This window comes from Macaca nemestrina, chromosome 1 (genome assembly GCF_043159975.1).
Source record: "Macaca nemestrina isolate mMacNem1 chromosome 1, mMacNem.hap1, whole genome shotgun sequence".
Classification (NCBI taxonomy): domain Eukaryota; kingdom Metazoa; phylum Chordata; class Mammalia; order Primates; family Cercopithecidae; genus Macaca; species Macaca nemestrina.
Genome location: NC_092125.1, coordinates 212174768 through 212200734, shown reverse-complemented (window position 1 = coordinate 212200734; position 25967 = coordinate 212174768). Strand labels below are relative to the sequence as shown.

Sequence of the window (25967 nt, the reverse complement as noted above, 5' to 3'; positions counted from 1 at the left end):
CGACCCCAACGACCTCCCCAATCTTACTCACTCCGGCATGGCTGGCCCTGGCTGGGGTTGCCATAGTAGCCAGGGGCACACCTGCAGAGAGAGAAAGCCTCTGATGAATTTTGGATGAACGCAAGCAGAAGCCCAGGGCTGGGCTGGGGGTCTCATACTGAATTCAATGGTCTCGTGCACTACAAGAAACCAACAGCCTGACTCGCCCATGTTACGGGGAAACTGGGCAGAGAAGAGCAGGGATGCGCCCTGGACCACACAGCCAGTGAATCGGGGCAGTCAGGAACCCAGGAGCTTCAGGAAGAAGCAGGGGTTTTGTGGGAAGACTGGCCTGGCTGGGGCAGGGGACCAGGGGGCTGAAGGTGAACCGCAGGCTAGGATGTATGTCTGAGGGTCTTGAATTCTGGGCTAGAGGTTGAGGCTCCCGAGGAGGGGAGCTGACTGTCTTCTGGGGCCTGTGCAAGGTTAAGAGTGAGAGGCATCCCTGATTCCTCTGGGTTGGGAGGGCTGGGCCCTGCCCGAGGACTCGAGGGACACCCCCTGTGTGCCCCCGTGTGCATTCCCCCACCCTCTCCACCCCCTGCCTCACCTCTCGCAGTGACGCCCGCTGTGGCCTGGGGAGCACGCATCACAGGTGGGGTGGCCGTCTGTGTCCAGGAAACAAGTGGGGGCAGCCCTGAGTATAGGGGGCAGATTTCTAGTCAGTAACGCAGTGGCTCCTACCTCTCCCCTTATTCTCCTTCAGGACCAGGGAAGAGGGGAGGGGAAGAACAGGCATGTGAACTCATGTGTCCTGAGTGCCACTGCACGCCTGGCACTGTGCTAAGAGTTCCACATGCATCGCCTCACTCAACTCTCACACAAGGGGCTGAGGAGGGTGGACTACCCCATTTCACAGATGAGGCAGCTGAGGCCCTGAAAGTGAAGTGTATTTCACACCAAGTGACACTGAGGAGGCGGCAAGGCCAGGGTTTAACCACTGCCTCTCAGAAGGGCCCTGGAGGAAGGGTGTGTGGGAGTGGGTGGTAGACATTTCAGGGCAGGGCAGGTGCGGGCGGGGACCGGACGCACTGGCCGGCAGCAGGGTCTCCGTAGCAGGGGCACAGCTGGCAGTCCTGTGGTGTCCCCCGCTGGGCGTCCCCGTAGTATCCTGGCTGGCACTGCTCACACCGAGGGCCCTCTGTGTGATGCTGGCAGCCCTGGAGGAGCAGGATGTGAGTTGAGGCTGGGCCCCCAGAGGCCACAGATCGCTGGGGTGGGGGGAAGGAGGGCAGGACTCACCTGGCAGGCACCTGTTTCGGGCTCGCAGGCCTCTGAGTGACCATGGCAGCTGCAGCGTTCGCAGGTACCCAGGTAGAGGCCACTGGGTGTGCGTGTGTAGCCTGTGTCACAGTCCTGGGGGCAGAAAGATGGCAGTGGGAGGGCCTTCTGAACATGGCCCATTCGGGTAGGGGCACTGGATGGCCAGGGCTGGGGAAGTGGGGAGGGCTCGTGGAGAAGGGGTGGGGAGCACCATAGAGGGGCTGGCTGGGCCGGCGTGGGGCCCAGGACTCACCTGGCAGGACGGGCCGCGGTACCCGGGTGGGCAGGAGCACTGCTCCACTTCCAGCGCGGGGTCCTGGCCGGTTTCCTCAGGCACAGCCACGTCCATGCTGATCCCAGAGACCCTGGCGTGACAAGACCCCGCATGAATAGGACCGCTGGCTCTCTGCCTGGCACGCCTGGAGTCCTCCACTCGGAGGGTGTGGTCAGTCCTCCCGACAGCCCTGTCACAGCGCTGCTGGGGCCCTGTCCAGCTCTCCAGAGGCTGCGAGGGCCGTGGCAAATAGCTGTTATCTGCAACTTACTCCAAACCATCACCCTTCCTTACCTGGAGAGGTTATACCACCCTGTCCCCCTGGGGTACCCAATGACAGGCTGATACAGGCTACAAGAGCCTTCATGCCTGAAAGTAAGACCACTTTCCGGTGAGTGACTCTCCAGAGCTCCCCGTGGGCTGAGGCTGGGGCTAGACTTGACCTGTGACCACATCCCTGCGTGGCCCTCCCCACTCCTGCGTCCCTCTCCTTGTGAATCACGTGCACCCCAATCCCCGTCTCAGGCTTCCTTCTAGGGAGCCTGGCCCCAGACCAGCCTGTAACAGAGACATTGTTAGACTCTCCATTTCACAGACAGAGAAAGTGAGGCACAAAAGGGTCACACAGTCTGTAAGTGGCTGTGCCGCACTGCACCGTGTAGACAGAGTCCCTTCCCCAAGCCCATGCTGGTCCTCCCGCCCCGCTCCAGACACCTGCTCTCAGTGGGCTGCTGGGCGTAGGACGCTCGGACCAGGAGGGTGTCGATGCCTGCCAGCGCCATCAGCAGGTGCTCCCGTGTGGCTGGCTGCCCATCGGGCCGCTGCCAGGCTTGCTGCCAAGGAAAGGACATGTGTGCTCAGCCCCGGATGTCCTGGAGTATTGATGCTGGAGAGGCGGGAGCAAGGGCCTGCCCGCACCCCTGTCCCCGGGGGACAGAACTGCTCACCTCCCGGAAGGGCACAGTGAAGGTGCTGGGCTGGCCGGGGCTGGGCTCCTGGGCCGGGTGGTGCTCTAGGATGATGTTGTTACCTTGCAGCACCACCAATGGCTGCCCGTGCAGGGGTGTGGAGCCTGGCTGGGAACGCTGGGTCACTGTGAAGCGCAGCTCTCCTCCATAGGAGGTCACCTGGGACCAGGGTTAGATAGGAGCTTAGCAGGGGCCTGAATTCGGGCCCTGTCGCTGCTCCAGCCACCTTTTCCATGCGATGTATCTCACTGTTCTCCCAAGGCACCACGACCCTCCTGCCTCCAAGCCTTTGCCTGTGCTGTTCCTGCTGCCTGGAGTTTCCTTTCCCTTCCCACCCACTACCCACCTTGTCCCCCAGGAAGCGTGAAGGGAGGCTCCAGAAGTAGGGTCCAGATAGGAGTCTGTGGAAGGAGGAGAATCCCAGTTCCCCGGGCGTGGGGGAGAAGATGCCCTCGTTGGTGGTGTGCGTGCTTGCAGCGTTGGTCAGGCTGAAGTGACCAGGCTCCTCAGACGCCCCATGCACCTGGGAGGAGGAGAAAGGGCTGGGATGGGGGCCATGGCCTGGGACTGGCACTTGGTCTTCCAGCCCAGGGCTTGGTGGTCCTGCCCGCCCACCTTGCAGAGGTACCTGGGCACGGCTCCAGGAAGAGCTGGTACACTGGCGACTGACACCCATGCAGAAGCACTTGAGGCAGCCATCGGGGTTTTGGGTACTCAGATGGAAAGAGCCGTCAGCACATTCGTTGCACAAGCGCCCCACCACATTGTTCTGCAGGCACAGAGTTGGAGCTGAAGGACAGCCCAGGGGAGAGGCTGCCTGGAGCTCAGGCCGAATCCACCCTCAGTCCAGATAAGAACCTGAGACCCAGGGGAGCCACTGAAAGAGCACACGTGGCTGGGCGCAGTGGCTCATGCCTGTAATCCCAGCACTTTGGGAGGCCAAGGCAGCTGGATCACCACAGGTCAGACGAGTTTGAGACCAGCCTGGCCAACGTGGCAAAACCCTGTCTCTACTAAAAATACAAAAATTAGCCCAGCATGGTGGCACACAGCTGTAATTCCAGCTACTCAGGAGGCTGAGGAAGGAGAATCGTTTGAATCTGGGAGGTGGAGGTTGCAGTGAGCCGAGATCGCACCACTGCACTCCAGCCTGCGCGATGGGAGCGAGACTCCATCTCAAAAAAAAAAAAAAAAAAAAAAAAAGAAGAAGAAAGAGCACATGTATGAGGCATCATTACCACCTGAACAGTAATTCCCACTTAACAAGTGCTTAGGCAAGCATTTTTCCCTTTTCTCTTTGGCTGCCAGGGGGGTTCACCAATAAATTTAAGTTTGAAATACAGCAACTTGATTGAAATAATTGCTGCTTCTATTTATGGAGCGTTTCATGCACTGTTCTGCTTTCCATTTGACATCACCTCATTTAACTCTCCTAAGGACCTTGAGAGGTAGATGATACCTTCATCCCTCACATGAGGAAACAGAGGCTCAGGGATGTGAAATGACTTGCACAAAGTTACTCAGCTTGCTTATCCACTCTGGGATTGAAGACCAGGAGTGCCTGACTCCAGAATCGGTCCATTCTTTTTTACACTGACACTTGATACTCACATTCTTTTCTTTTCTTTTTTTTTTTTTTGAGACAGAGTTTCACTCTTGTTGCCCATGATGGAGTGCAGTGGCACAATCCTGGCTCACTGCAACCTCTGCTTCCCGGGTTCCAATGATTCTCCTGCCTCAGCCCCCTGAGTAGCTGGGATTATAGGCGCCCGCCACCACGCCCAGCTAATTTTTGTACTTTTAGTGGAGATGGGGTTTCACCATGTTGGTCAGGCTGGTCTTGAACTCCTGACCTCAAGTGATCCACCCACCTCAGCCTCCCAAAGTGCTGGGATTACAGGCGTCAGCCACTGCGCCTGGCTGATGCTCCCATTCTTAAAGCAAGAGACCTCCCTTCTCTGGCCTCCATTTCGTTATTCACAAACTGGGGACACTAATATCTATATCATTGTATCAATGTGACAATGGACAAAGTATGGCAAAAGCAAAGGTACAATGCAGATACAAAGGCTGCATAAAGAATGACTGGGACTTGAACTCAGGTCGCCTGACTCCCTAACAAGTGCTCCTTCCCAACACCAGGCCACCTCTCCTGGTACAGAAGGCCGGTCAGCCAGGTCCACTAGCCTCTGACTATGTTACCACCCACTGGCCGAGGATCTATGGAGAGGACAGAGCTTCCTTCCTCCTTCTCCCAGCTGTGGTGCTGGGCCCAAGGCCTCTGGGTGGGTGGCGGATGGCATGCGTACCTTACAGCGGCAGGCCTCGCCGGAGGTCCCCACGCTGCCACGCTCATCACAGCGCACAATCTCCTGGTCTGGGACACAAAGTAGGTGTTGGCAGGGCAGGTGGGAATGGGATAGACACAGTTTAGGCAGAGGAACGGCGGCTCTCTAAGGATCATGAGCTGGGGCAGGGAGGGAGGGTACCTGGTGTACAGCCCAGGTTGGGTTGGGAGGTGGGTGTCGGGGGTGGTGGCAGCCATACTCACTGACAGGCCTGCACTTCCCGCCGGGCTGGATGGGGTTGCCCTCGTATCCGGGGGCACAGCTAGGGGAAAAAGGGGGCCCCCGTCAGTGGCACTTCCATGACCCCACTCAGGAGCCCCCTTTCTGCAGCCCCCAAGGCTCTCCCTCACCTCTCACAGCGGCGGCCGGTGTAGCCTGGGGCACAGGCGTCACATGTGGCTTGGCCATCCGTGTCTAGGAAGCAAGTGTCTGAGAATCTGTGGGTATCAAGTAGACAGGGGCAGGGCTGCGGTCAGGCTTTCTCCTCCCACCCTGGGAAATGACTGCTGTCCACACAGACACAGTGTGCCATGAGGCATGACACCATCTTCCTGCCCGGCACAGCAACTATGGGAAGTCAGGGGGCTCATTATACAGACAAGGAAACAGAGGCCTAGAGAGGTCAAGGAGCACGGAATAACTTAGTGACCAGGCGGACATCTGAATCCAAGTCTCCCGCCTCCCTGCCCAGAGTATTCTCCCGGCCTGCTGCACGGCCCCCAGCCAAACCCCCCCACCCGGAGCCGGGGCTGACCTGCGGGAGGCATCGATGTATGGGCAAGGGCAGGGCCGGCAGGCAGTGGCCGTGGCCTTCGTGGCATCCCCAAAGAAGCCAGCCTTGCACTTGTTGCACTGTGGCCCCTCCGTGTTGTGCTGGCAATTCTAGGAGAAGGAAGAGGGTATGGCTCAACTTCTAGAGCAGAACTGGGCCAGATGCTGTGGGGGGCCTTGGAGGCTGTCTGGCTCAGCCTCCCCATCACGCTGGAGGCACGGCTTTGCAGACAGGGGACCATCGACTGCAACCACTTATAGACGATGGGGAGCTCATCACCTCACATGGCAGCCTGTCCCATAGATGATTCCAAATGCCTGCTTTTTATCGACCTATCGACCCTCTTCCAATCTGCACCCACTGGCCAGTTCTACTCCCCAGAGTCTGTTTCTTCTGCCCGACACCTTTGCAGGGATTTGGAGATGACAATGCTGCCCTGCTTGAGTCTTTTCTTTTGTCAGCGCCACAATCCCAGCTCTCGCCACTATTCCTAAGAAATAAGGTATCACCCTAAGGGCTCTTCCCCCTAGGGCTGCCCTCTGCAGGTCATGCTTCTTCATTTGACACTCTCCAGGATTAGTCTGATGAGGGTGGGGGAGAGGAGGGCCATCGCCTCCCTTGTCTGGACGCTATATCTCTGGGGTTTGTTGTTGTTGTTTTGAGACAAGAGTCTCGCTCTGTTGTCCAGGTTGGAGTACAGTGGCACAGTCTCGGCTCACTGTAACCTCCACCTCAAGTGATTCTCCCGCCTCAGCCTCCTCAGTAGCTGGGATTACAGGCGTGCGCCACCACACCCAGCTAATTTTCTTATTTTTAGTACAGACGGGGTTTCACCATGTTGGCCAGGTTGGTGGCGAACTCCTGACCTCAAGTGATCCACCCATCTCAGCTTCCCAAAGTGCTGGGATTTCAGGCATGAGCCACCACGCCCAGCCTCTATCTCTGTTATTGCATCCAGAGGTCATGATAGTCCATCTGGCAGTCATGACACTCATTCTGGAGGCTTGTGCTGAGCTCATGAACACAGGGAGTCTCGCACCTTGTCCTTGCTCCTATTTTAGTGTCCAAGTGCCAGCTGGCTCTACTCACCAGGCAGTGGCCATACACAGGGTCACAGGAGCTGGCATGGCCATTGCAATTGCAGCCAGAGCAGGTGCCCAGGTAGGGCCCACCAGGCACCCGAGTGAAGTGGGCATCACAGCTCTCGCAGGACAAGCCAGAATAGCCAATGGGGCATCTGTGGGGACAGGACCGAGAGAGTCGCTGCAAGGACTGTGAGGCCCTGCCGTTTCTCCTCTATCCTTGCCAGGGCCTCTGTGGTTCCCAGCCCTGCCGGCTCAGGCACCTGCACTCCTCCACACTGTGGGCACGGCCATGGCTGGTGGCGTGGGTCACAGTAGTATCCATGGCGATGTCGCTCAGCCCCACGCTGGCCATCTTGGTGTTGTACACGGTCTGGATGAGCACGGCCTCCAGGCTCTGCAGCACCTGCAGCAGCTCCGCGCGCTGCACCGGCCGGCCAGACTCATGGACCCAGTGCTCCTGGGTACGGGTGAAGGTGGCAGGGGTCACACATCAGCACCTACTCAGCCTAAATCCCCCTTTGCTCCCAGCCCTAAGGGCTCAGGCACCACCTACCTCAGAGAACTGGACCTGGCGCTGGTTCAGAGCACCAGGTTGGGTGGGCGTGTGGCCTCGGGAGAGGAGGCGGTACCCGGCACCCACGAGGACCACGTCCGGCCGCTGCACTGGCTCCAGCATGCCACGGGCCAGTTCGTAGCGCACGTTGTAACGCAGGGAGCCACCATAGGAATCCACCTGGCACAACAGGGTGGATCAGGGCGGGCAGCTGTGGGCACACTTGACACCCATCGTGCCTACAAGGTGCCTACAGTCTTCCAGCTCCTCCCTCACTGTGCCTACCTGAGACTCACTGTGTGCCAGGCACTGAGCTAGGTATAGGGAACCTGAGATGGGTGAGACTCAGGCTCTGACTCTAGGGTGTTTGGTCCATGGCAGGGTGTGGAATCAGGCAGTGCACAGGGTGCCCAGGGAAGCCAGTGCGGAGGCACAGAACCCAACCCAGGCATGGGGGAGCGGTCAGGGAGGGCTCCTGGGAGGACAGAAGGCCAGCTCTTCTTCCCAAGCCAGCAGTGCCAGGGAGAGGTCCTGCCCTGAATGGCTGAGCCACTGCCACAGGGGGCTGCATCAGGGCACAGCAACACCTTTCCCCCCAAGTCTGCCTCGCTGTCCACCAACTGCAGAGGGAGCGGAGCCCACGGGGATTCTTTCTCCACCCAGGGCGGCAGCCCAGGCCTCTCACCTTGTTGCCCAGGAACTGCTCAGGGAGAGCCCAGAAGGAGTCGTGGACGAGGAAGCGGCGGGACAGGTCGACTAGCTGGAACTCGTGCAGGGCTGGGTCGATCTGCAGCTGCGTGGAGGAGAGGGGTGGCATGCTGGGCTGTGCAGGCATCACCACATTCACACCTGCGGGTGGCAAGAGAGAGGCTAAGGGCTGCAGCCTGGGCCTGCCTGATACACCCACCTTGAGGGGCAGCAACCCAGAAAAAGATGGGAAAGTTCTAGGGGAAATTTGATTTCAAGAAAACTTCGATCTCTCTTCCAAAGTGAAGAAAATGCAGGTTTTGGCCAGGTGCGGTGGCTCACGTCCGTAATGCCAGCACTTTGGGAGGCTGAGGCAGGCAGATCACTTGAGGCCAGGAGTTCATGACCAGCCTGGCCAACATGGTGAAAATAATAATAAAAAAAAAATTAGCCAGGCATGGTGGCGCACACCTGTAGTCCCAGCTACTCAGGAGGCTGAGACAGCAGAATCACTTGAACCTGGGAGGCAGAGGCTGCAGCGAGCTGAGATCGTGCCACTGCACTCCAACCTGGTCCACAGAACAAGACTCTGTCTCAAAAAAAGAAAAGAAAAAAGAAAATGCAGTTCTTTTCCTCCTTCCCAAATACTGGAGCAGCATTTCCCGAAGCATGCTCTGAGAAAGGAAAGTCGATGCCATGGAATGATGGCTGGGGAACCATTTGGGAACCATAGGGTCAAAGAAAGGTCCAGGGGGTTCTTTGCAGCCAGACTTCTCCGGGCCTTTCTTGCTAAGAGACCCACAGACTTTCAGTGCTGGAACAACCCTGCCGGCAGGAGAGCTACACAGGGCTGAGGAACAGGCGCTCAAGTCCAGGTGTGTTGTAAGCCTGGGCAAGGGCCTTAGTTTCCTCATCTGTAAATGGTGCTTAAAGTAGCCTGCCTCCTAGAGGTATAAGCTAAAATGAGAAAACTGACATAAAATGGCTAGCTCTTATTGTTGCTGTTGTTATGACGGGTCATCCAGTCCAACCCTCTCCTATGTACACACACATATGCACAGTACCCCACACGGGAATTCCCTTGACTGCATCCCCCAGATCGCTAGGACAGCTCCACCCTAGAGAACTTTCGGTGGAGTGAAAATATCCTGTACCTATACTCTTCATTATGGTAACTATTAGGTTGGTACAAAAGTAATTGCTGATTTTGCCATTAAAAGTAATGGTGCTTTCCAACTTGGACCCGGCAGAATGGCTCCCACAAAGAAGGGTGGCGAGAAGAAAAAGGGCCGTTCTGCCATCAACGAGGTGGTGACCTGAGATTACACCATCAACATTCACAAGCACATCCATGGAGTGGGCTTCAAGAAGCGTGCCCCTCGGGCACTCAAAGAGATTCGGAAATTTGCCATGAAGGAGATGGGAACTCCAGATGTGCGCATTGATACCAGGCTCAACAAAGCTGTCTGGGCCAAAGGAATAAGGAATGTCCCATACCGAATCCGTGTGCGGCTGTCCAGAAAACGTAATGAGGATGAAGATTCACCAAATAAGCTCTATACTTTGGTTACCTACGTACCTGTTACCACTTTCAAAAATCTACAGACAGTCAATGTGGATGAGAACTAATCGCTGATCGTCAAATACATCAAATAAAGTTACAAAATTGAAAAAAAAAAAAGTAATGGTACTAGCCACACGTGGCCACCGAGCACTGGAGATGTGTGTAGTGCTGCTCAGGAATGAATCGTTGTATCAGTTTAAAGAGCCACACATGGTCACTGACTGCCACATTAGGTGGTGCAGCTGTCATGAATGGGGAGCGTACAACCTCCAAAGACCGTCCCTCCCAGCTCTGGACAACTTTGACTCTTAGCAAGTTCTTCCTTACATGGAGTCCACATCTGTCTGCCAATAGGTTCTCCCGCTCATCCTGAATTAACCCCCTGCAACCACAGGGGGGTCCAGCTCCTCACCCACAGAACGACCAAGCACAGCCCCGGGTCTAGGTTACTCTATCCTCTTTCCTGCCTGCTTTCCGGGGATGTCTTCAGGCCTCCTCCCTCCTGGTCACCATCCACACACAGGCCACCTGCTCACCATGGAATTCCCACCACTCCCTCCCCTGGACTATCCAGATTCCAATCAGACAGCCCTGGGTTCAGCTCCCCCTCTAAACTGCTGTGGGAACCCAGGCATGGAAGTTCCACAACCTCTCAGAGCCCTGGGGCTCTCATCTTAAAACTGTGAAATCAGCCCTGACCTTGCAAGGGTTATTGGCAGTTCGATGACTGTCAGGTCAAGCCACAGGGCCAACTGCCTGCTCACCAAATGGTGGCCATGGCCATTAGCATTCTAAACATGCTGGGGAACAACTCTGGGAAGTAACTAAGTTTTGTTTTGTTTTTAGGGATGGGGTCTCATTCTGTTGTCCAGGCTGGAGTGCAATGGCGTGATCATAGCTCACTGCAGCCTCAAACTCCTAGGCTCAACAGATCCTTCTGGCTCAGCCTCTCAAATAGCTGGGACTACAGGCGCAAGCCACCATGCCCGGCTAGATTTTTCATTTTTAATTATTTGTAGAGATGCGGTCTCACTATGTTACCCAGGCTGGTCTTGAACTCCTGGCCACAAGCAAGCCTCCCTCCCAGCCTCCCAAAGTACTTGGATGACAGGCATAAGCCACCATGCCTGGCCAGGTAACTAAGTCTTATACAAGTCATTTTTAGGTTCCTCAACCAACAAAAGGGCATAAAATGTGTTGAGTGCTTTGGAGCTAACTTTCTACATGCATTTAATCCTCTGCAATGAAGAAGTGAGGGCTGCTTGATGCCAGGTGGGACACGACAGAGCCGGGACCTGAGCCCAAGTCCAGGCAGTGCCCGGGCTCATGCTCTCAGCCATGCTGCCATTCTGCCTCTCAGAGCCAGAAAGAATTGAGTCCAGCCGCCTGCCTCTATCTTTGGGAAAACAGGCCCAAGGAAGCCAAGAGACTTGCCCAAAGACACAGCGGCAGTAAGTGGTGCAGCTGGAGGCCACCCTCAGGCTAAGGAGATGCCAAAGCCTGGGCTCCTATACTCTGGGTACACTGGCACCTCTGCCTCTCAGAATGAGGACAATGACTGTGACATTAGCAAATACCTCCTGGGTGCTGACCATGGGCTGAGCACAATTCCGAGAGGCTTATATATGCGACTCCACTAAGTCCTTACCAACCCCTGGGAGGTAGTTATTATTCCACCCCCCGACTTTATAGATGAGAAAGCAGACACGAGATAGTGGGTAACTTGACCCAGGACACAGGTGGACAGCGTCCACGTCAGGATCTGAAGGAGGAAGCTGGCTCCAGAGCCCGTCCTCTCCGTAACCTGAAGCAGGTAGGTAGCAAGAGGGGATTTGGCTTTTCCTAAACATGGTGGTTTTCCCCCCGAAATGCTTTTTTGACAGGGCTCAGTGTTTCTTCAGTGACTCGTATTCCTTCCCAAAACCTGGCCCCCTCTGTCTGCATCTATCCTCTGTGCCCACTGGAGCCTGGTACCCACCTCCCACCTCCCGCAGCGCTCACCCGCCCGCCAACGCACCCTTGAAGTCATCGGGTTGGTCAAAGCGCAGCCTGATCTGGTCCCGGAAGCGGCGGCTGCTCTGGCACACGCTGGTGATGCCAAAGCAGAAGCAGGGCAGGCAGGAGGCGCTGTGCTCCAGGTAGAAGTGGCCGTCAGGGCAGGGGCCTGCTGGGCGGCACGGGAGGGGGCTGCAGCCAGCTGTGGCGGGCAGCCCAGCTCTGCCCCCACACCCAGTGACACCTGGCCTCCGGCAGTACCTCGCTGTGGGACGAGCTCAAGGACACCGTCAGGAATGCCAAACACCATGCCCCGGGCGTTCATGGCCTCACAGGTGTAGGCACCCTGGTCTGACTCCTTCACGTCACGGATGGTCAGTGTGCCACGGCCCCCCTCGCTGGTCACTGTCACCCTGTTGGCCCCAAGACAAGCGGTAGGATCTGGCCTAGGGCTCTGGACCAGCTGTCCCCCATTCCCACCCCACCACCCGGGCCCAGAGCCACACCTGGGATGAGAGGGGATGTGGCCCCAGTTGAGCCTCCAATTGATGATGGGGGTGGGGACGCCAATGGCCACGCAGGTGAAGGTCACTGTCTGGCCCCGGGAAGCCTGGATGGACTCCTGAGGAGGCGTCACCACCTGGGGGGGCACTGAGGAGACCAGGGCAGGGGTGAGGGCAAAGGAAGGAGGAGCGGAGGGAGCGCTCCGAGGGGCTAGGAGGGAGAAGAGTGGAGGTTGAGGCTGTGGACAGAAGCCCCCAGAACCCAGCCCAGGGCCCACATCTCGATCCCAGCTCCCTGCTCACTGCAGCCAAACTCGTCGCTCCGGTCGGGACAGTCACTCTCCTCGTCACAGTGGAAGCTGGCTGGGATGCACACGTTGGTAGAGACGCATCGGAACTGTGTGGGCCCACACACCTCTTCAGGGCGCTTGGTGGCTGGGGACAAAGCCAGGTGGTTCCCAACAGCCCACCCCTGTCCATCCTCCCTGGGCATCCCCGGAGTCACTCTCTCATTTTGCCCACATAACCCCCAGTGGCCCTCACCATGCCTAGTCCCTGCTGCACAACACTGTCCACCTCACAGCCAGCATGATGCGGCCACCAGCTGTCATTGAACCACTCATCACATTACTCAGCCCCCACCCCTCACTCCACCTGCATTCCCCATGCCAGTTATGGCTGGCACATCACTGTCACAACCACAGTGTCACCCAGCCACACTCAGAGTCACAGAAGCGCTATCTTGTACACATGGACAAGACCCACGTCAAAGGCACAACCAGTGGGGCTGGCATCTCTGGGCGCCAGCAATGCTCCACACACCCTTCTCTACCAGAAAGGCCCGGCAAGGCGCCTGGCACAGCATGGTCCCCTGTGGGGCTCGACAGTCTGCGCTCCCACTGACAGGCCCTCAATGGAGTGGCCAGAAGCTGGAGGTGGCCTGGGACAAGGGCTGGGCCCCACTAGGCCTCTCTAGTGGCTGGTGACCAATATTCTTCCTCAGGGAGATGGAGCTTGAGAGAGACACAGACACAGACAGAGAAGTCACAGCCATGCAGGAGGAGCGGAAGCCGCGCATCCACAGAGCAGGTGCGAGAGGAGACCAGGAGGTAGCTGTGGAGGCAGCTCAGGCGCTTCTGTTCCCCGCACTCTCAGGAGCCCATGAGGCCATTCAACCTTCACATTCTCTGGCTCTGTGCTGTCCACAAGGACCTGTCCTTCCTTTGACTTCCCCAGCAGAGGTCCCTGGAAAGGGCCTTCCAACTAAAGCCCCCAATTACGTTCTCTCTCCCAAGGAGCTGGTGCTGACAGGCAAGCTTAGAGCCACAGAAAGGCATTCTCAAACTCTGCCGGTCTGTGGCATGATGCAGCCTCTCCCCAGGGCTTGCTGTGGAGTGGGCAGGGGAAGGAAGGCAAGGAGAAGTTGGACAAGCTCATGGTGGGAACATGGACACGCGCCCAGACACACCAACAGGACCACAGCGAAGTGCCTGAAGATTATCCTCAATCTCGCACTAACAAGCATCAGGCTTCTCATGGGACAGGACATACTGGAAACCACCTGATGTGGTCTCTGCCTCTCCAGCCTCCCCCTCCTATTTAACTATCAGGATGCCCATAATGTCCACAACGTGAACTGGAAAGATGGATACCATAAGGGTGGGGCAGTGGGAGGCTGGAAGGACGGATGGGAGGGAAGAAGGATGACAGGTGGATGGGTGGAGAGATGGATGAAGGGCTGGGTGGATGGATAATGGGCGCATACGTGGGTGCATGGGTGGCTGGGGAGTTGGACAGATGGATGGGTAAGGCTCTGACTCGCATACATAAGCCAAGGACCCATCACCAAGGGACCTTGGCACATAGAACCCTCCTAGTCATTCATCTGACACACATACAAAACAAAGAGAAGTTTCATGGTAACAAAAATAAAGGAAAGAAATGAAGAGACACGAACCACAGGCGGGCTAACTACACAGCTTCACCAAAGGCCAGCTCAGGGCCAAGAGGCCTTACAGCTCTGGTCAGAGAGAAACCTTGGAGGGTGTCTCCAGGGCCTTCCGCACTCAGCCAGGGAGAGCAAACAAACAGTCTTGGGGGACTGGGGAGGGTGGAAAGCAGAGGTGCAGGGTAGGGGTGGGGCAGGAGTGGAAGGCGGGGCAGGAGTGGAAGACAGGGCAGGAGCAAGCGACCTGGGCAGGGCGGAGGCCTCCGCTGGACCCTCGGATACTCACGGCAGTTGGCTTCGTCAGTTCGGTCCTCACAGTCAAAATCACCATCACAGCGCCACAGCTTGAGGGCACAATGTCCATTCCCACAGGGGAACTCATTGGGCTCACAGGGTGGTGGGGGTCCTAGGAGACAGGGCAGGGGTCAGCAGCATCCTCCTGGGCCAGCTTCCCGCTCCCCGCACCCACCTGCACCCCTGCCAGTGCGCACCACAGTCCAGCTCATCGCTGCCGTCCTCGCAGTCCTCCTGTCCATCGCAGAGGTAGTCTCTGGGGATGCAGTGACCACTGCGGCATGCGGCCTCCTGGGGCCCACAGGGCAGGGGCCTGACAGAACCGGGAAGCAGGGGCTGAGGAGCGTGGGTGACTGGTGGCTGTCGCATGATGGCTGTCTCCGGCCGCAGCGGTAAAGGTGTCGTCTCCACCAGGAGAGAGACTGTGGGGCTGATCCCCAGGACCAGTTCCTCTGTGGACAGATTCCGCTTGGCATTTGGCAGAAGCAGGTGGCTCCTCACCTGCTTCTTGTCCCCAACCCTCCCCAGGCCCACCCTGTACTCCCCAACACCACTCTCTGCCACCCCCTGCCCAGCTCTGTCATCACCCTTCCTATGCCCCTATCCTCTGCCTGCACCAAACCCTCATAGTCCTCGATGGGCTCCAAGACCCAGGTGTAGCACCCTGGCCCTCCCCTGGCGCCCAAACCACTTGTGGCCTCAGACATCCCCTCACCGCAATTGAGTTCATCAGACATGTCCCTGCAGTCGGGTCGCCGGTCACAGCGATACTCCAGGGCCACACACTCATTGTAGCTGTGGCAGGCAAACTCAGCCTCCGTGCAGGCTCTTGGGAACTGGGGCACTGCGGGTGGAAGGAAGCAGACTGGAGTCAGAGGTGGCAGGAGGGAGGTGCGGGAAGCTGTAGGGAACGCAGAGGTGCTGCAGGGCTGGAGCGGGCTTCAGGACCCTTTGTCAGGCAGCTTGGTTTCTGGCAGGCACAGTGAGGGCAATGAGCACATACTAGACACACTCACAGCACGCGTGGGGCATGGGACAAGTGGCAGTGGCCTCCCCCATCTCTAACACAGACCCCACAGGCAGTTGACATGCCACACGCATGCAACCAGCACACCACACACATGCAGGCCACAGCCTGGCCCAGTGAGGACAAAGAAGGAGGGAAGAGAGTGCCCAGTTGTCTTGGGCTGTGCTCAGTCAGCCATCTCACCCACACCCTTCTTTCCCCTCCATCCCTTTTTTATTTATTTTAATTTTTTTGAAACAGAGTCTCGCTCTGTCGCCCAGGCTGGAGTGTAGTGGCACGATCTCGGCTCACTGCAAGCTCTGCCTCCCGGGTTCACGCCATTCTCCAGCCTCAGCCTCCCAAGTAGCTGGGACTACAGGCGCCCGCCACCTCGCCCGGCTAATTTTCTGTATTTTTAGTAGATGGGGTTTCACCGTGTTAGCCAGAATGGTCTCGATCTCCTGACCTCGTGATCCACCCGCCTTGGCCTCCCAAAGTGCTGGGATTACAGGTGTGAGCCACCGCACCTGGCCCATCCTTTAAAAAAATTTTTTTTTTCTCTCTTTTTTATTTTTTTAGAGACAGGGTCTTGCTATGTTGCCCAAGCTGGTCTGGAACTCCTTGCCTCAAGCAATCCTCCCATCTTGGCCTCCCAAAGTGCTGGGGTTATAGGCGTGAACCCCCACGCCCGGCCTCCTCTCCAACCTTAACTTCTCTAGGAACCTGGCTGGGCCTGGGCCTGGCTTACACTCTCACCTGGTGTCACTGCGACCGCCACAGCGGCCGGCGGGGGTGGGGGGGTCTGTGCTGGAAAGGAAGATGTGGTCAGTGGCTGTTCCACCTGGGAGCCGGGAGCTGAGGGCTGCAGGGCTGGGCCAGGTCATTCCACCACCCCTAGCCAGGAGGACTCATTGAAAAGTGAGAGAAGGGCTGGACCCCCAGCAGTCTTTAGACCTGGGCCTGATGATGCAGAAGAGCAAGCTTGATCTCGGGGTGCAATAATTAAGGGTTTTTGTTTGTTTGTTTTGTTTTAGAGGCAGGGTTTTGCTCTGTCACCCAGGCTGGGGTACAGTGGCATGATCCTGGCTCACTGCAGCCTCAAACTCCTGGGCTCCTGCCTCAGCCTCCTGAGTAGCTAGGACTACAGGCGTGCACCACCACGCTTGGCTTAATTGAGGTGCAGAACAAGGGAGGTGATGGTTTCACTATTTTTTCCTCATTGGGCTAGGGTGGAGTTTGTTCCATTCTGAGTTCCACTGAGTCAGGGTCTTCCCAGAGAGAGGGAACTGAGATGGAGACAGGGCTGAGAACCACAGCCTGTGAGGGATGAACTAGGGCTGTTCGGTCTAGAGGAAAAAAAAAACAAAAAACTCAGGAGGTTAAAACAGGAGACCAAGGGCACAGTAGAAGGAAATCTGGGCTGACCCAGAGTACAAAGGTCAGGATTCTGCACCTAACAGCTGTGTGGTTTGGACCAGTTTCCTAGTCTCTCTGTGCCTCAGTTTCTCCTGCTTCTCTCATCACAGGTTCTGGCAAGACTGTCATAGACGCTGAGTTTGTTTGAAATCCTCGCCTTTTCACTATCTGCCTATCTGATTCTGGACAAATTCAGATTTTCCTTTCTGGGCCTCAGTTCCCACGTCTCTGAAACAGGAGGAATAACATCTCCTTCAAAGGAATTGCTGTGAAGACTGACCCAGAGGAAGGAAATAAAGGCAGTCAGGGCTCAGTAAACAGTTGCTGGTTATTATTAAGTACTAATGTGTTTTGGACTTGTACGTACAGGATAAATAAAGGCCTGACTACCTATTGTCAATGTGCAGAGGTCTAGAAGGAAGGAGCAGAACTTGGGTCTAATGGGCATGTGCTAGAGGAAACAGTCTGCACTCTACCAAGCCCAGACTGTATAAGGATCGATGGGGCAGACTCAGGAGGGTAGTGAGCTCCCTGTTTCTAGTGGTGTGCAAGCCCAAGTTGGGAGCCCATGGTGGAGACACTGAAAGGGGACCCCACGAGTCTGGAGGAGGCAACCCCAGACACCAGGATAGGCTCACCTGTGCCCAGGCGTCGGAACTGGAATCCCCGGGGAGAGGTGATGTAGGAGGCCATGGAGCCACTGGAGATGACCCTGAGCAGCACCTCCTGAATCTGAGCCCCGTCTGCATTCCCTTCCGAGCCCACATCCAGCTCCACAAAAACCCAGCCGTCCAGCTCCCTGGGGGTGGAGATGGGCAGGAGACGAGGGTCAGAGAGACGCCTGTGTTCTCAGCTACTCCATGAGGCTCCTGCCCCGACGCTCAGGCCCTGTTCCAGGACAGCCTGTACCCAAAGAAGGGCAACTAAAGGTCCCAATGATCCCCCCACCAATTCCTGAATTTCCACCCATAGCGACTCATCCCATAGGCCTTTCTGCGGTGCCAGGCTTCCTTCTCATCCTCATCAGCCCCCTCCAGGTTACCCACTCAAGTCCCCCAGCAACCCCCAGGGGGCCCCTTCTCACTTGATGAACACCACACTGACAACCTGGTCTCCGGGAATTTTCAAGTACTCCGACTCCAGCTGGGGAGGGACACAGTGCCATCAGCCCCAGAGGCCTTCACCCCATCCTCGGTCCTGCCCCACCACACCCACGAGCTTCCCGAACCCCCTTCACCTCACCGTGTCTACCACAGCCTCGGACACCTCTCGGAATTCTCTGGAGCCCGCGTCCTCCAGCTGAGGGCTGTACTCGATGGAGCGAGTGAAATTCACCAGGGCTCGGAAATAAACTGGAAAATCAAAGGAGGATCATTTTGAGAGCTCCGGCCTGGCATGTAGTGGCCTTAGGCAGTTGGAGCATTCAGACAGAGTTGGGGGGATAGCCCCGGGAGGCCTCCCTTAAGACTGACACCTGTGTGCCCACAGCTATGCCCAGCACTGCCTGTAGGTATACATGCTCAAGGGTCAATGTCAAAGCCCCAACTTGACTGAGGGGCTTTAACTAACAGGGGAAATGGCCTGATCCAGAAACCACGTGCGAGTGCAGAAGAGGAGACCCCCGCAGTTCAGAGGAAGGCTGGACAAGAAGGGGTGGCTCCCAGAGGGGGCTGGCCTGGCACAGGGATTACCTGTGTGTGAATGGGAAAGGCTCTGCCAGCCTTCCTTGGCCAGTTCCTAGTCATTCCTCAGGACCTGGCTCAGCCATTGTCTCCTGATCTTCCTGATCTGCCCTGGCTGGGGTAGAGACCGCTCCCCTGGGCTCTCACAGTACCCTGCTTTCCCTAGCAGAGCACCTTCCACCGTGTGCTGTGTAGATTCTGCCAGGTTTCACATCACAGTAACAATCGTGCGTTCTAAGGCCAGCCGCGCCTCAGGCACTGACCTCGGCTCTGAGTTTCTGTTTCCTAATGGGGATATTGACTGCATGCACCACCTGCGTGGCTACGAGGAGTGCATGATGCTGTGTTCACATGCACCAGGCCGTTATACTCAGATGCAGTGCCTGGCACACAGCAAAGCACCTGAGAATCAAAGCTGCTGTCATCCTCTCTACCACCAGACTCTAAGCTTGATGAGGGGGAACCTGGGATTTCATTCACGACCGCATCCCTAGTGCTTGCCGAATGCCTGGCACACAGCGGATTCCTCGAAAGTGATGGCTGAACAAATTCATCTCAGACTGGCGTGAACATACACATGCATCTCTTGTGTTTTTTTAGGCAGGGTCTTGCTCTGTCACCCAGGCTGGAGTACGGTAGCACAATCACAGCTCACAGCAGCCTCAACCTACAAGGCTCAAGCTATCCTCCCACTGCAGCCTCCTGAGTAGCTGGGATTACAGGTGCATGCCACCATGCCCATCTAATTTTTTGACTTTTGATAGAGATGGGGGTCTTGCTATGTTGCCCAGGCTGGTCTCAAACTCCTGCGCTCGAGCAATCCTCTCGCTATGGCCTCCCAAAGTACATCTATCGTTTCTTAAGCACCCACTATATACTAGACATTTTATACTCATTATGTTTCACAATGTTTGTGAATTCATGTATGTGATAAATATGAATGAATAAGAGTGACAAATGAGTCATATACAAGCTAAGCATCCCTAATCCAAAAATCTGAAATCCGGTGTGTAGGTGGCAGAGCAGAGAGTGGCACTGTCTGTGCTACTGCCAGGCCCATCCTCCTCCCGCTTTACTCTGTCTGTCAGGCCCGCAGGTGCATAGGACGTTCTTGCTCTGTGGCTCAGGTGAAGAAAGCCCTGGCGCTGCCTGCCCTGAACCGCTGGGCCGGGCTCCTGGGTGCCGGGTGGGCGGGGCTCTGTGGGCTGGAGTGTGGGGGCCATGGCTCAGCTACAGAGGCCCCTTGTGAGCCAGCACAGAGGCCCATTGAGAGTCCCCCCACCCAAGCCCCTGGCCTCAGCCCCATGGCCCAGGGCGGGTGAGGAGGCCGGGCCTCTGCCCAGGAATGTGTCCGCTCCTGGGGAAGGGGGCTGGAGCTCCACAAAGCCCCTTTCTACTAGGGCCTGGGAAGGGCACAGGCCCTCCAGCCTGACCCCACCCCCCTTCGTTCTTCGAGACCAAGGGCAGGTCCAGGCGAACACCCTCCGTCTCTCACCCTGCGGCTGGTGCCTGAGCATTGGGGCAGAAGGTGAGGCCACCTCTGTTTTAAGAACCAGTCCCCGGGCTGGGCACGGTGGCTCACGCCTGTAATCCCAGCACTTTGGGAGGCCAAGGCGGGCAGATCACTTGAGGTCAGGAGTTCGAGACCAGCCTGGCCGACATGGTGAAAATACAAAAATTAACCACGCGTGGTAGTGCGTGCCTGTAATCCCAGCTACTCAGGAGGCCGAGGCAGGAGGATTGCTTGAACCAGGGACGCAGAGGTTGCAGTGAGCCGAGATTGTGCCACTGCACTGCCTTCCAGCCTGGGTGACAGAGTGAGACTCCATCCAAAAAAAAAAAAAAAAGAACCAGCCTCCAGAGCCAAGGACATTGGTGCAGCCAGCAGGGGCGAGGGTGCCTTGGAATAGGGGTGCTCTCTGGCCAGTCCTCTCCTTCCTCTTACCCTATCTGGTGAGTTCCCTCGGAGCCAGAGGCTGGGAGAGGGAGGCAGCTGCTCTGCACTCAGGGTGGAAGTGGGAGCTGCACTCCTGACCAGCCCTGGCCCCGGAGGAGGCTACTCACCAACTCCTGATTCCCATCCCTGCCCAACAGAACTCCCTGCAACACACCCAGGCCCCTGAACTCCAGTCCTGGGTCCCTGTGGATCCCTCGGGTGGGCCCAGGATTGGCCTGTGCCGGGGCAGACACAAGTGGCCTCTGTAATGCAGGGCCTGGTTCCCTGCAGGGCTGTTGCACCCAACTCTGCCCGACCGGCACCCCATGGGGAAGAACGCCAGGGTCCCAGTCCACTGCATTTAGATCTGTGGGCCCAGGGTGGGCCTGGCTGTGTCCTGGGCAGGGGCAGTGGCTGGCCTGGCCCCTGGACTCCGCAGGGAGGTGCCTCTGAGCCTCTTGTGTGACTCGTAGCAAAGTGCAGGTTGGGGAGGAAGAGAATAGGAAGAAAGGAGAGAAAAGGAAGAGTGGGGAGAGAGGATGGGGAGGGAGGCAGAGGGAGAGCAGCACTCCCACCTGGCCCAGGCCTGGGTCACTTACTGAGAGGGGACTCCTCATCAGGCTCGGAGACCATCATGCCAGCCACGGGCGGGCGGCCCAGGGGCGGCCCTGAGCCTGCAGAGTAGAGACAGAGAAGGAGGCAAGCAAGGGAGACGAGACGGAGAGAAGCAGAGAGAGGCAGAGACAATGAAAGAGAGAGGGAGACACAAAGAGACAGAAAGACAGAGACAGAGACACAGAAAGTGAGGGTGGGGAGAATGAGAGAGAAAAGGCAAGACAAAGGTGAAGAAAAAGGCAGTGGGGAAAAAAAAAAGAAAAGAACAGGCAGAGGGGAGAGAGGGACAGACAGGGGGCGACAGAGGCAGAGATGGTGAGCCAGAGAGAGGGAGAAGAACAGGATGAGGCAGAGGGAGGAGGTGCAGAGACAGACACCCAAGGAGTGGGGAAGAGGGCCCAGGACAGGGCGGACAGGGGACACACACAGACATGCAGACAAGGGTCAGAGCAGGACACATGGGCATGGGGGAAGACAGAAAGAGACAGGTCAGAAGATGGAAAGAAACTAGGGGAGGAGAGGTGGGAAGGGGTCCTAGGGAGGGGAGGCTATCAGGGATGGGTGTTGACACACAGGGGGCTGGAGCTGAGCCAGAGAGCCACAGCCATGCCCGGGGGAGGAGGGGAAGAGCCATCTCAAGGGCTGGAGTCCAGGGTCTGGGACTGGGCCAGAGCCTAGGCATGGCCCCATGACGGTCAGGATGGCCCTGGCTCATGGGCGCAGTGGGGGCGCTGCCCTTGGTCGAGGCTGAGCGGGCGCCCTGGGACCCTGGGATCAGGAAGTCATACCTGCTGCCTCCCTGACTGCCATTCAGCCCAGCTGCCTGGACCTGCCCCAAGGGCAGCTGGCAGGAGCCAGGGTTTGGGCCTGGAGGGTCTGAGGCCCCACCTGTTTCCACTTGTGAGGAAAGGCACCTACCCTGGTCTTGGGCCCCTCCAGCTGTTGTGCCCTGTTCCCCACCTCTTCCCCTCTGGCCTCGCCTGCCCTCACAGCTGCTTCTCAGGGAGGGCAGGTGGGCTGGCCAGGACTGCCCAGCTGGGGCAGGGGCTGGAGATGGTTCATGAATGGACAGGGTGGACTCAGAGGCAAGCCCGGCTTGGCCAGAGGCAGCTCCAGGGACACATTAGCATAGGCCATTGCAGGATGGGACATGGTTTGTGTGCCTGGAACCCACCTGACACTCCCTCTCCCAAGCCCCGCCCAGTTCCCAGGCATCCTGCAGCCTCGTGGAGACCTACACGAGGAAAACCTTCAGGCGGAGCCCAAGTCCAGGCTCTGGGAGGTCACAGTCAGGACCAGGTTACCCAGGGACCCACCCTCCTGTCTACACTGACCCAGTTAGGATGCCACCCGCTGGCATTTGAAGGCCCCTGATATGTCAGCTAAAGGGAGGTGACTCCACCCCTGAAGTAGGCCCAGGCCAGATTTGGCCAAGGCCTACCTAGGGTGAAGGCAGTCCTGGATACCACGGGGTGGCCCAGTGGTTGGTCTGACCTAAGCACCTGCTCCATCCTTGGCCCTGGTCATAGACTGTCCCAGGAGCTGCCTCCCAGAGAGGGCGGTAGGAACCATAAAGAGCCACGGGGCCTTGTCCTCGGGTAGGTCCTTCTCCACCCAGTATCCCAGAGTGGAAGGAAGTGGGGACTATGAGCCCCCATCCCAGTGCTGGGCCAGTCTGACCAGGGTGGGGGCTGACTCTCCTCCCTCCAAGAGCCCAGCCTTGCCTCCCTAAGCTGGGAACCCTTGCTTCCCAGCAGGTGACTCGCTATCACTGAGAAGCAGCCCAGGAATCTGCATTTCTCACGAGCTCCTGGAAGTTCTAAAGCACACTCCTGAATGCACATCCCATGGGCACAGCCTAGAAGTCCACAGGCCAGCACTTAGGAGGCAGGGTTCTCTCCCAAGCCTAGGGTCAGGCTCACTCTGAGCCCTGCCCGCCCTGCTGGATGCCTGAATGCCTGATTCCACAGAGCCCCTCTGCTCTGCTTGTCTTTGCCTGGGACCCCCAGCTCTGTGCCACCAGGAGAGCTCTGGGGAAGGACTCAACAGTTGAGCTGCCCTGGGAGGTGAGAACATTGCTTTGAATGTGGAACAGCTGACTGGCTCTCAGCCCCCAGCAGAACTGGGTTTTATCTGCCCATTGCCCTGATACCTGTGCCTGTGGCATGGGCAAGCACAGGACCTGGCCACACCAGCCTTGCAGGGACCTCCCAATCAGTCTGCACAACTGTCACTCCGCAGGTTAAGAGATCACTCCCACTTCTCCTTGCTTTGTACCCCAGGGGCAGGCCCAAGGAGCCCTCGAGGCCCTCAGCCCAGGAGACTGGCTCTGGGGCTTCCCTGGGGGGCAGGAGGGAGACCTGCGGGAGGCCCGCAGCAACTTACCCATCTGGAAGTCCCCGCTGCCCAGGTCCCCACTGCCCAGGTCGTCTATAAGCAAAAAAGAGACGTAATCAGCAACAACAAATATTTGTTGAGTACTTACTGTGTGTCAGGCACTGTTCTGGGCACCTAGCATACAGTGGGGCAGGGTTGAGGAAGCACAGAATGGTCAATCACCCTCCTCCCCGATGCCTAGGGAGGGGGCCTGTGAAAGTCGGCTTGGAAGCCTCCATCACAGAGCATGTGGGCCAGCTGGGCTCGATGGCTCAAGCACTTTGGGAGGCTGAGGCGGGTGGATCACTTGAGGTTAGGAGTTCAAGACCAGCCTGGCCAACATGGTGAAACCCCGTCTCTACTAAAAATACAAAAATTAGCCGGGTGTGGTGCCACCCGCCTGTAGTCCCACCTACTCAGGAGGCTGATGTAGAATTGCTTGAACCCCGGAGGCAAAGGCTGCAGTGAGCTGAGATTGCACCACTGCACTCCAGCCTGGGCGGCAGACTGAGACTCCATCTCAAAAAACAAAACAAAACAAAAAAAATAAAAAAGTAAAATAAAATAAAAGAGAGAGAGAGAGAGAGAAGATGTGGGCTGATGCCCCAAACTCCAGGGACTCAAATTATCTGTCCAGTGGCTGGGGTGGGAACGGGCAGATCAGACTAGCCTCCAGGTGAGAACAAGGAGGTGGGGTACAGGATGCGTGATCGTCCTGCACGCTGCATTGCCAGCCATCTGCCTGGTAGGTCCTGACAGTCCCAGGCTGTAGAATGATGACCAGCCCAGGGCCACACAGGTTGTAAGTGGAGGATGCTGGGGTCATGGGGACCAGGGCTCAGGACACACACAGCCCATCTCTTGAGGAACCACCTTGTGGAACTTCATGGGGCCTCTTTAAAGACCAGTGGGAAGAAGCACAGTCTCACCCCCCACCCCTCTGCTCCCAGCCTCGGATCCTTGGCTCACCTCCGGAGGTGCTGTCAGCCAGCATGTCCTCATCATCAGAAAGGTACGAATGTGTCCAGCGCATTTGGCTTGCTGTGACGGTCTCCGTGTCCTCAGGCAGAGATAAGCCATCGTACGCGCTCAGCCCGTGGGTCACCTGTAAGCGAACGACAGAGCCGATTGAGTCACTCTGTCCAGCTCCCACTGAGCCCCACGGTCCTTCCCCTCACTTCCAGGGGGACCCAGAGTCCCACCCCCAAGCCCCCTAGTGGTTAAATTTGACTTAGTATGGCTCAGTGAGCCAGGCTGGGGCTGAACTCGTTTTTGACTCAGTTTCCCCAAGCCCCATTAGCCCCTGGAGGCTTCAGAGCCCAAGCCTGTAAATTCTGAATGAATCCTCAAATAAAACAGACAATAAAATGTAAATCACTTTAGTAAGTAAAGACTCCTTTTCCTTGGGAGAAGGCAAGGGACACCCAGGACATGAGTGAGTGGATGGGGGGATGCGGGCGGGTAAAGGGGTGACCTCAGCCAGCGCAGATCGGGGGCACAGGCAGGTGGAAGGATGGCCAGGGTCAGCATGGGTGGGGACACAGGCAGAAGTCGAGGGCGAGCTGCTCAAAGCTGTTGCCTCCCCAGGCAGCTCCTCCCCAGGCTGTTTGGCTCCTCTTCCTGCCTCCCTCTGGCCTGCCCGTCTCCAGGCTGCAGGGAACACATTCCACTGTGTTGGAGAATTAGCTTTGGCACATGCAGCCACACTGACAGGCTCATCTCTGCGCCCAGCAGCGCGGAGGCAGAGCCCAGCATCTGGGCTGAATGGGGACAGGCGTGGTGTCAACTCCACATGACCTCAGGCTGCTGCTGAGCCCAGGATAAGCTCTACCTTGGGGCCTGTGCTATGTGGGCCGGAGCAGAAGGGCCCCAGCGGCCGTAACACCTGCCTTCTCAGGTGTGGGTCCGGGCAATGAGTGCCTCTTTCCCCCTAGACAAGATCTGGATGTTTCCAAAGCAGTTTTACCAAATAACTCAGAGGAAAACAAACCCAGGGGAGCCCAAGGGAACCCCGGGAACCCTGTGGCCCACAAGTGTGCAGATTCATGATGGCTGGACCCCAGATTCTATAAACACAAGTATGCACAGACTGGTAATGGCCTGGCCTGAGGGCCTCAGGCCCTGCCCTGGCCTTAAGCCAGAAGGAAATGGTCTTGCTTTTGAAAACCAAACCCACAAGGGCTAGACAAGGTAGTGAGGTCCAAGCCAGAGCAAAGGCCAAAGAGGAGAAAAAAACAAAGAGCTAGCCAGGCCCCCTTCCCTCCCCAACCCCACAGCTCCCACAGTCCATGTCCCTCACGCCTCTGGCATTTCTCACGCCGGGCCCTCTGCTGGAATGCCCTTCCTCTCTTTGTTTCTCAGGCGAACTCCAATGCATCCTCCGAAATCAGCTTAAATACCACCTCCTCCACCTACTCAGGAATAAGGAGGAACAAACGACTGATTGATACGCGTGGATCTGATAGAAGCCAGACACAAAAGACTACAAACTATACGATTCCATTTATATGAACCCTTGGGGGTGAAAGTCTAATCCATAGTGACAGAAAGATCAGTAGTCACTTGGGACCAAGGGCAGGCTGGGGGTGGCTGGGAAGGGGGCACAAGAGAACCTTCTAGGGTGATAGTTCACTGGACATACAC

The 25967-nt window shown here is 57.2% G+C and overlaps 1 protein-coding gene and 1 pseudogene across 8 annotated transcripts in view; one reads left to right on the top strand and one right to left on the bottom strand.

Annotated features, from left to right (window-relative positions):
* The window catches only part of LOC105494393 (heparan sulfate proteoglycan 2), a 116832-nt gene that overhangs the window by 51730 nt on the left and 39135 nt on the right, over positions 1-25967 (bottom strand). For 4 of the 8 annotated variants that reach the window (XM_024796759.2, XM_071098926.1, XM_071098914.1 and 1 more), the window contains exons 2-31: positions 24294-24429; positions 23334-23378; positions 17958-18067; positions 17800-17858; positions 17354-17514; positions 16056-16106; positions 15009-15137; positions 14491-14745; positions 14286-14405; positions 12355-12486; positions 12055-12199; positions 11810-11961; positions 11571-11720; positions 7988-8151; positions 7303-7482; positions 7010-7206; positions 6754-6901; positions 5647-5774; positions 5243-5329; positions 5096-5154; positions 4854-4921; positions 3173-3313; positions 2891-3067; positions 2524-2703; positions 2291-2409; positions 1556-1667; positions 1282-1395; positions 1072-1199; positions 590-676; positions 32-81 (exon numbers count right to left, since the gene is read on the bottom strand). In XM_024796759.2, coding sequence (XP_024652527.2) covers positions 32-81; positions 590-676; positions 1072-1199; positions 1282-1395; positions 1556-1667; positions 2291-2409; positions 2524-2703; positions 2891-3067; positions 3173-3313; positions 4854-4921; positions 5096-5154; positions 5243-5329; positions 5647-5774; positions 6754-6901; positions 7010-7206; positions 7303-7482; positions 7988-8151; positions 11571-11720; positions 11810-11961; positions 12055-12199; positions 12355-12486; positions 14286-14405; positions 14491-14745; positions 15009-15137; positions 16056-16106; positions 17354-17514; positions 17800-17858; positions 17958-18067; positions 23334-23378; positions 24294-24429 — 3784 coding nt within the window. The remainder of the gene's footprint in view (positions 1-31; positions 82-589; positions 677-1071; positions 1200-1281; positions 1396-1555; positions 1668-2290; positions 2410-2523; positions 2704-2890; positions 3068-3172; positions 3314-4853; positions 4922-5095; positions 5155-5242; positions 5330-5646; positions 5775-6753; positions 6902-7009; positions 7207-7302; positions 7483-7987; positions 8152-11570; positions 11721-11809; positions 11962-12054; positions 12200-12354; positions 12487-14285; positions 14406-14490; positions 14746-15008; positions 15138-16055; positions 16107-17353; positions 17515-17799; positions 17859-17957; positions 18068-23333; positions 23379-24293; positions 24430-25967) is intronic. The other 4 variants (XM_071098918.1, XM_071098920.1, XM_071098909.1 and 1 more) reach the window with 3 other exon arrangements.
* Positions 9232-9649, top strand: LOC112428983 (large ribosomal subunit protein eL31-like; annotated as a pseudogene).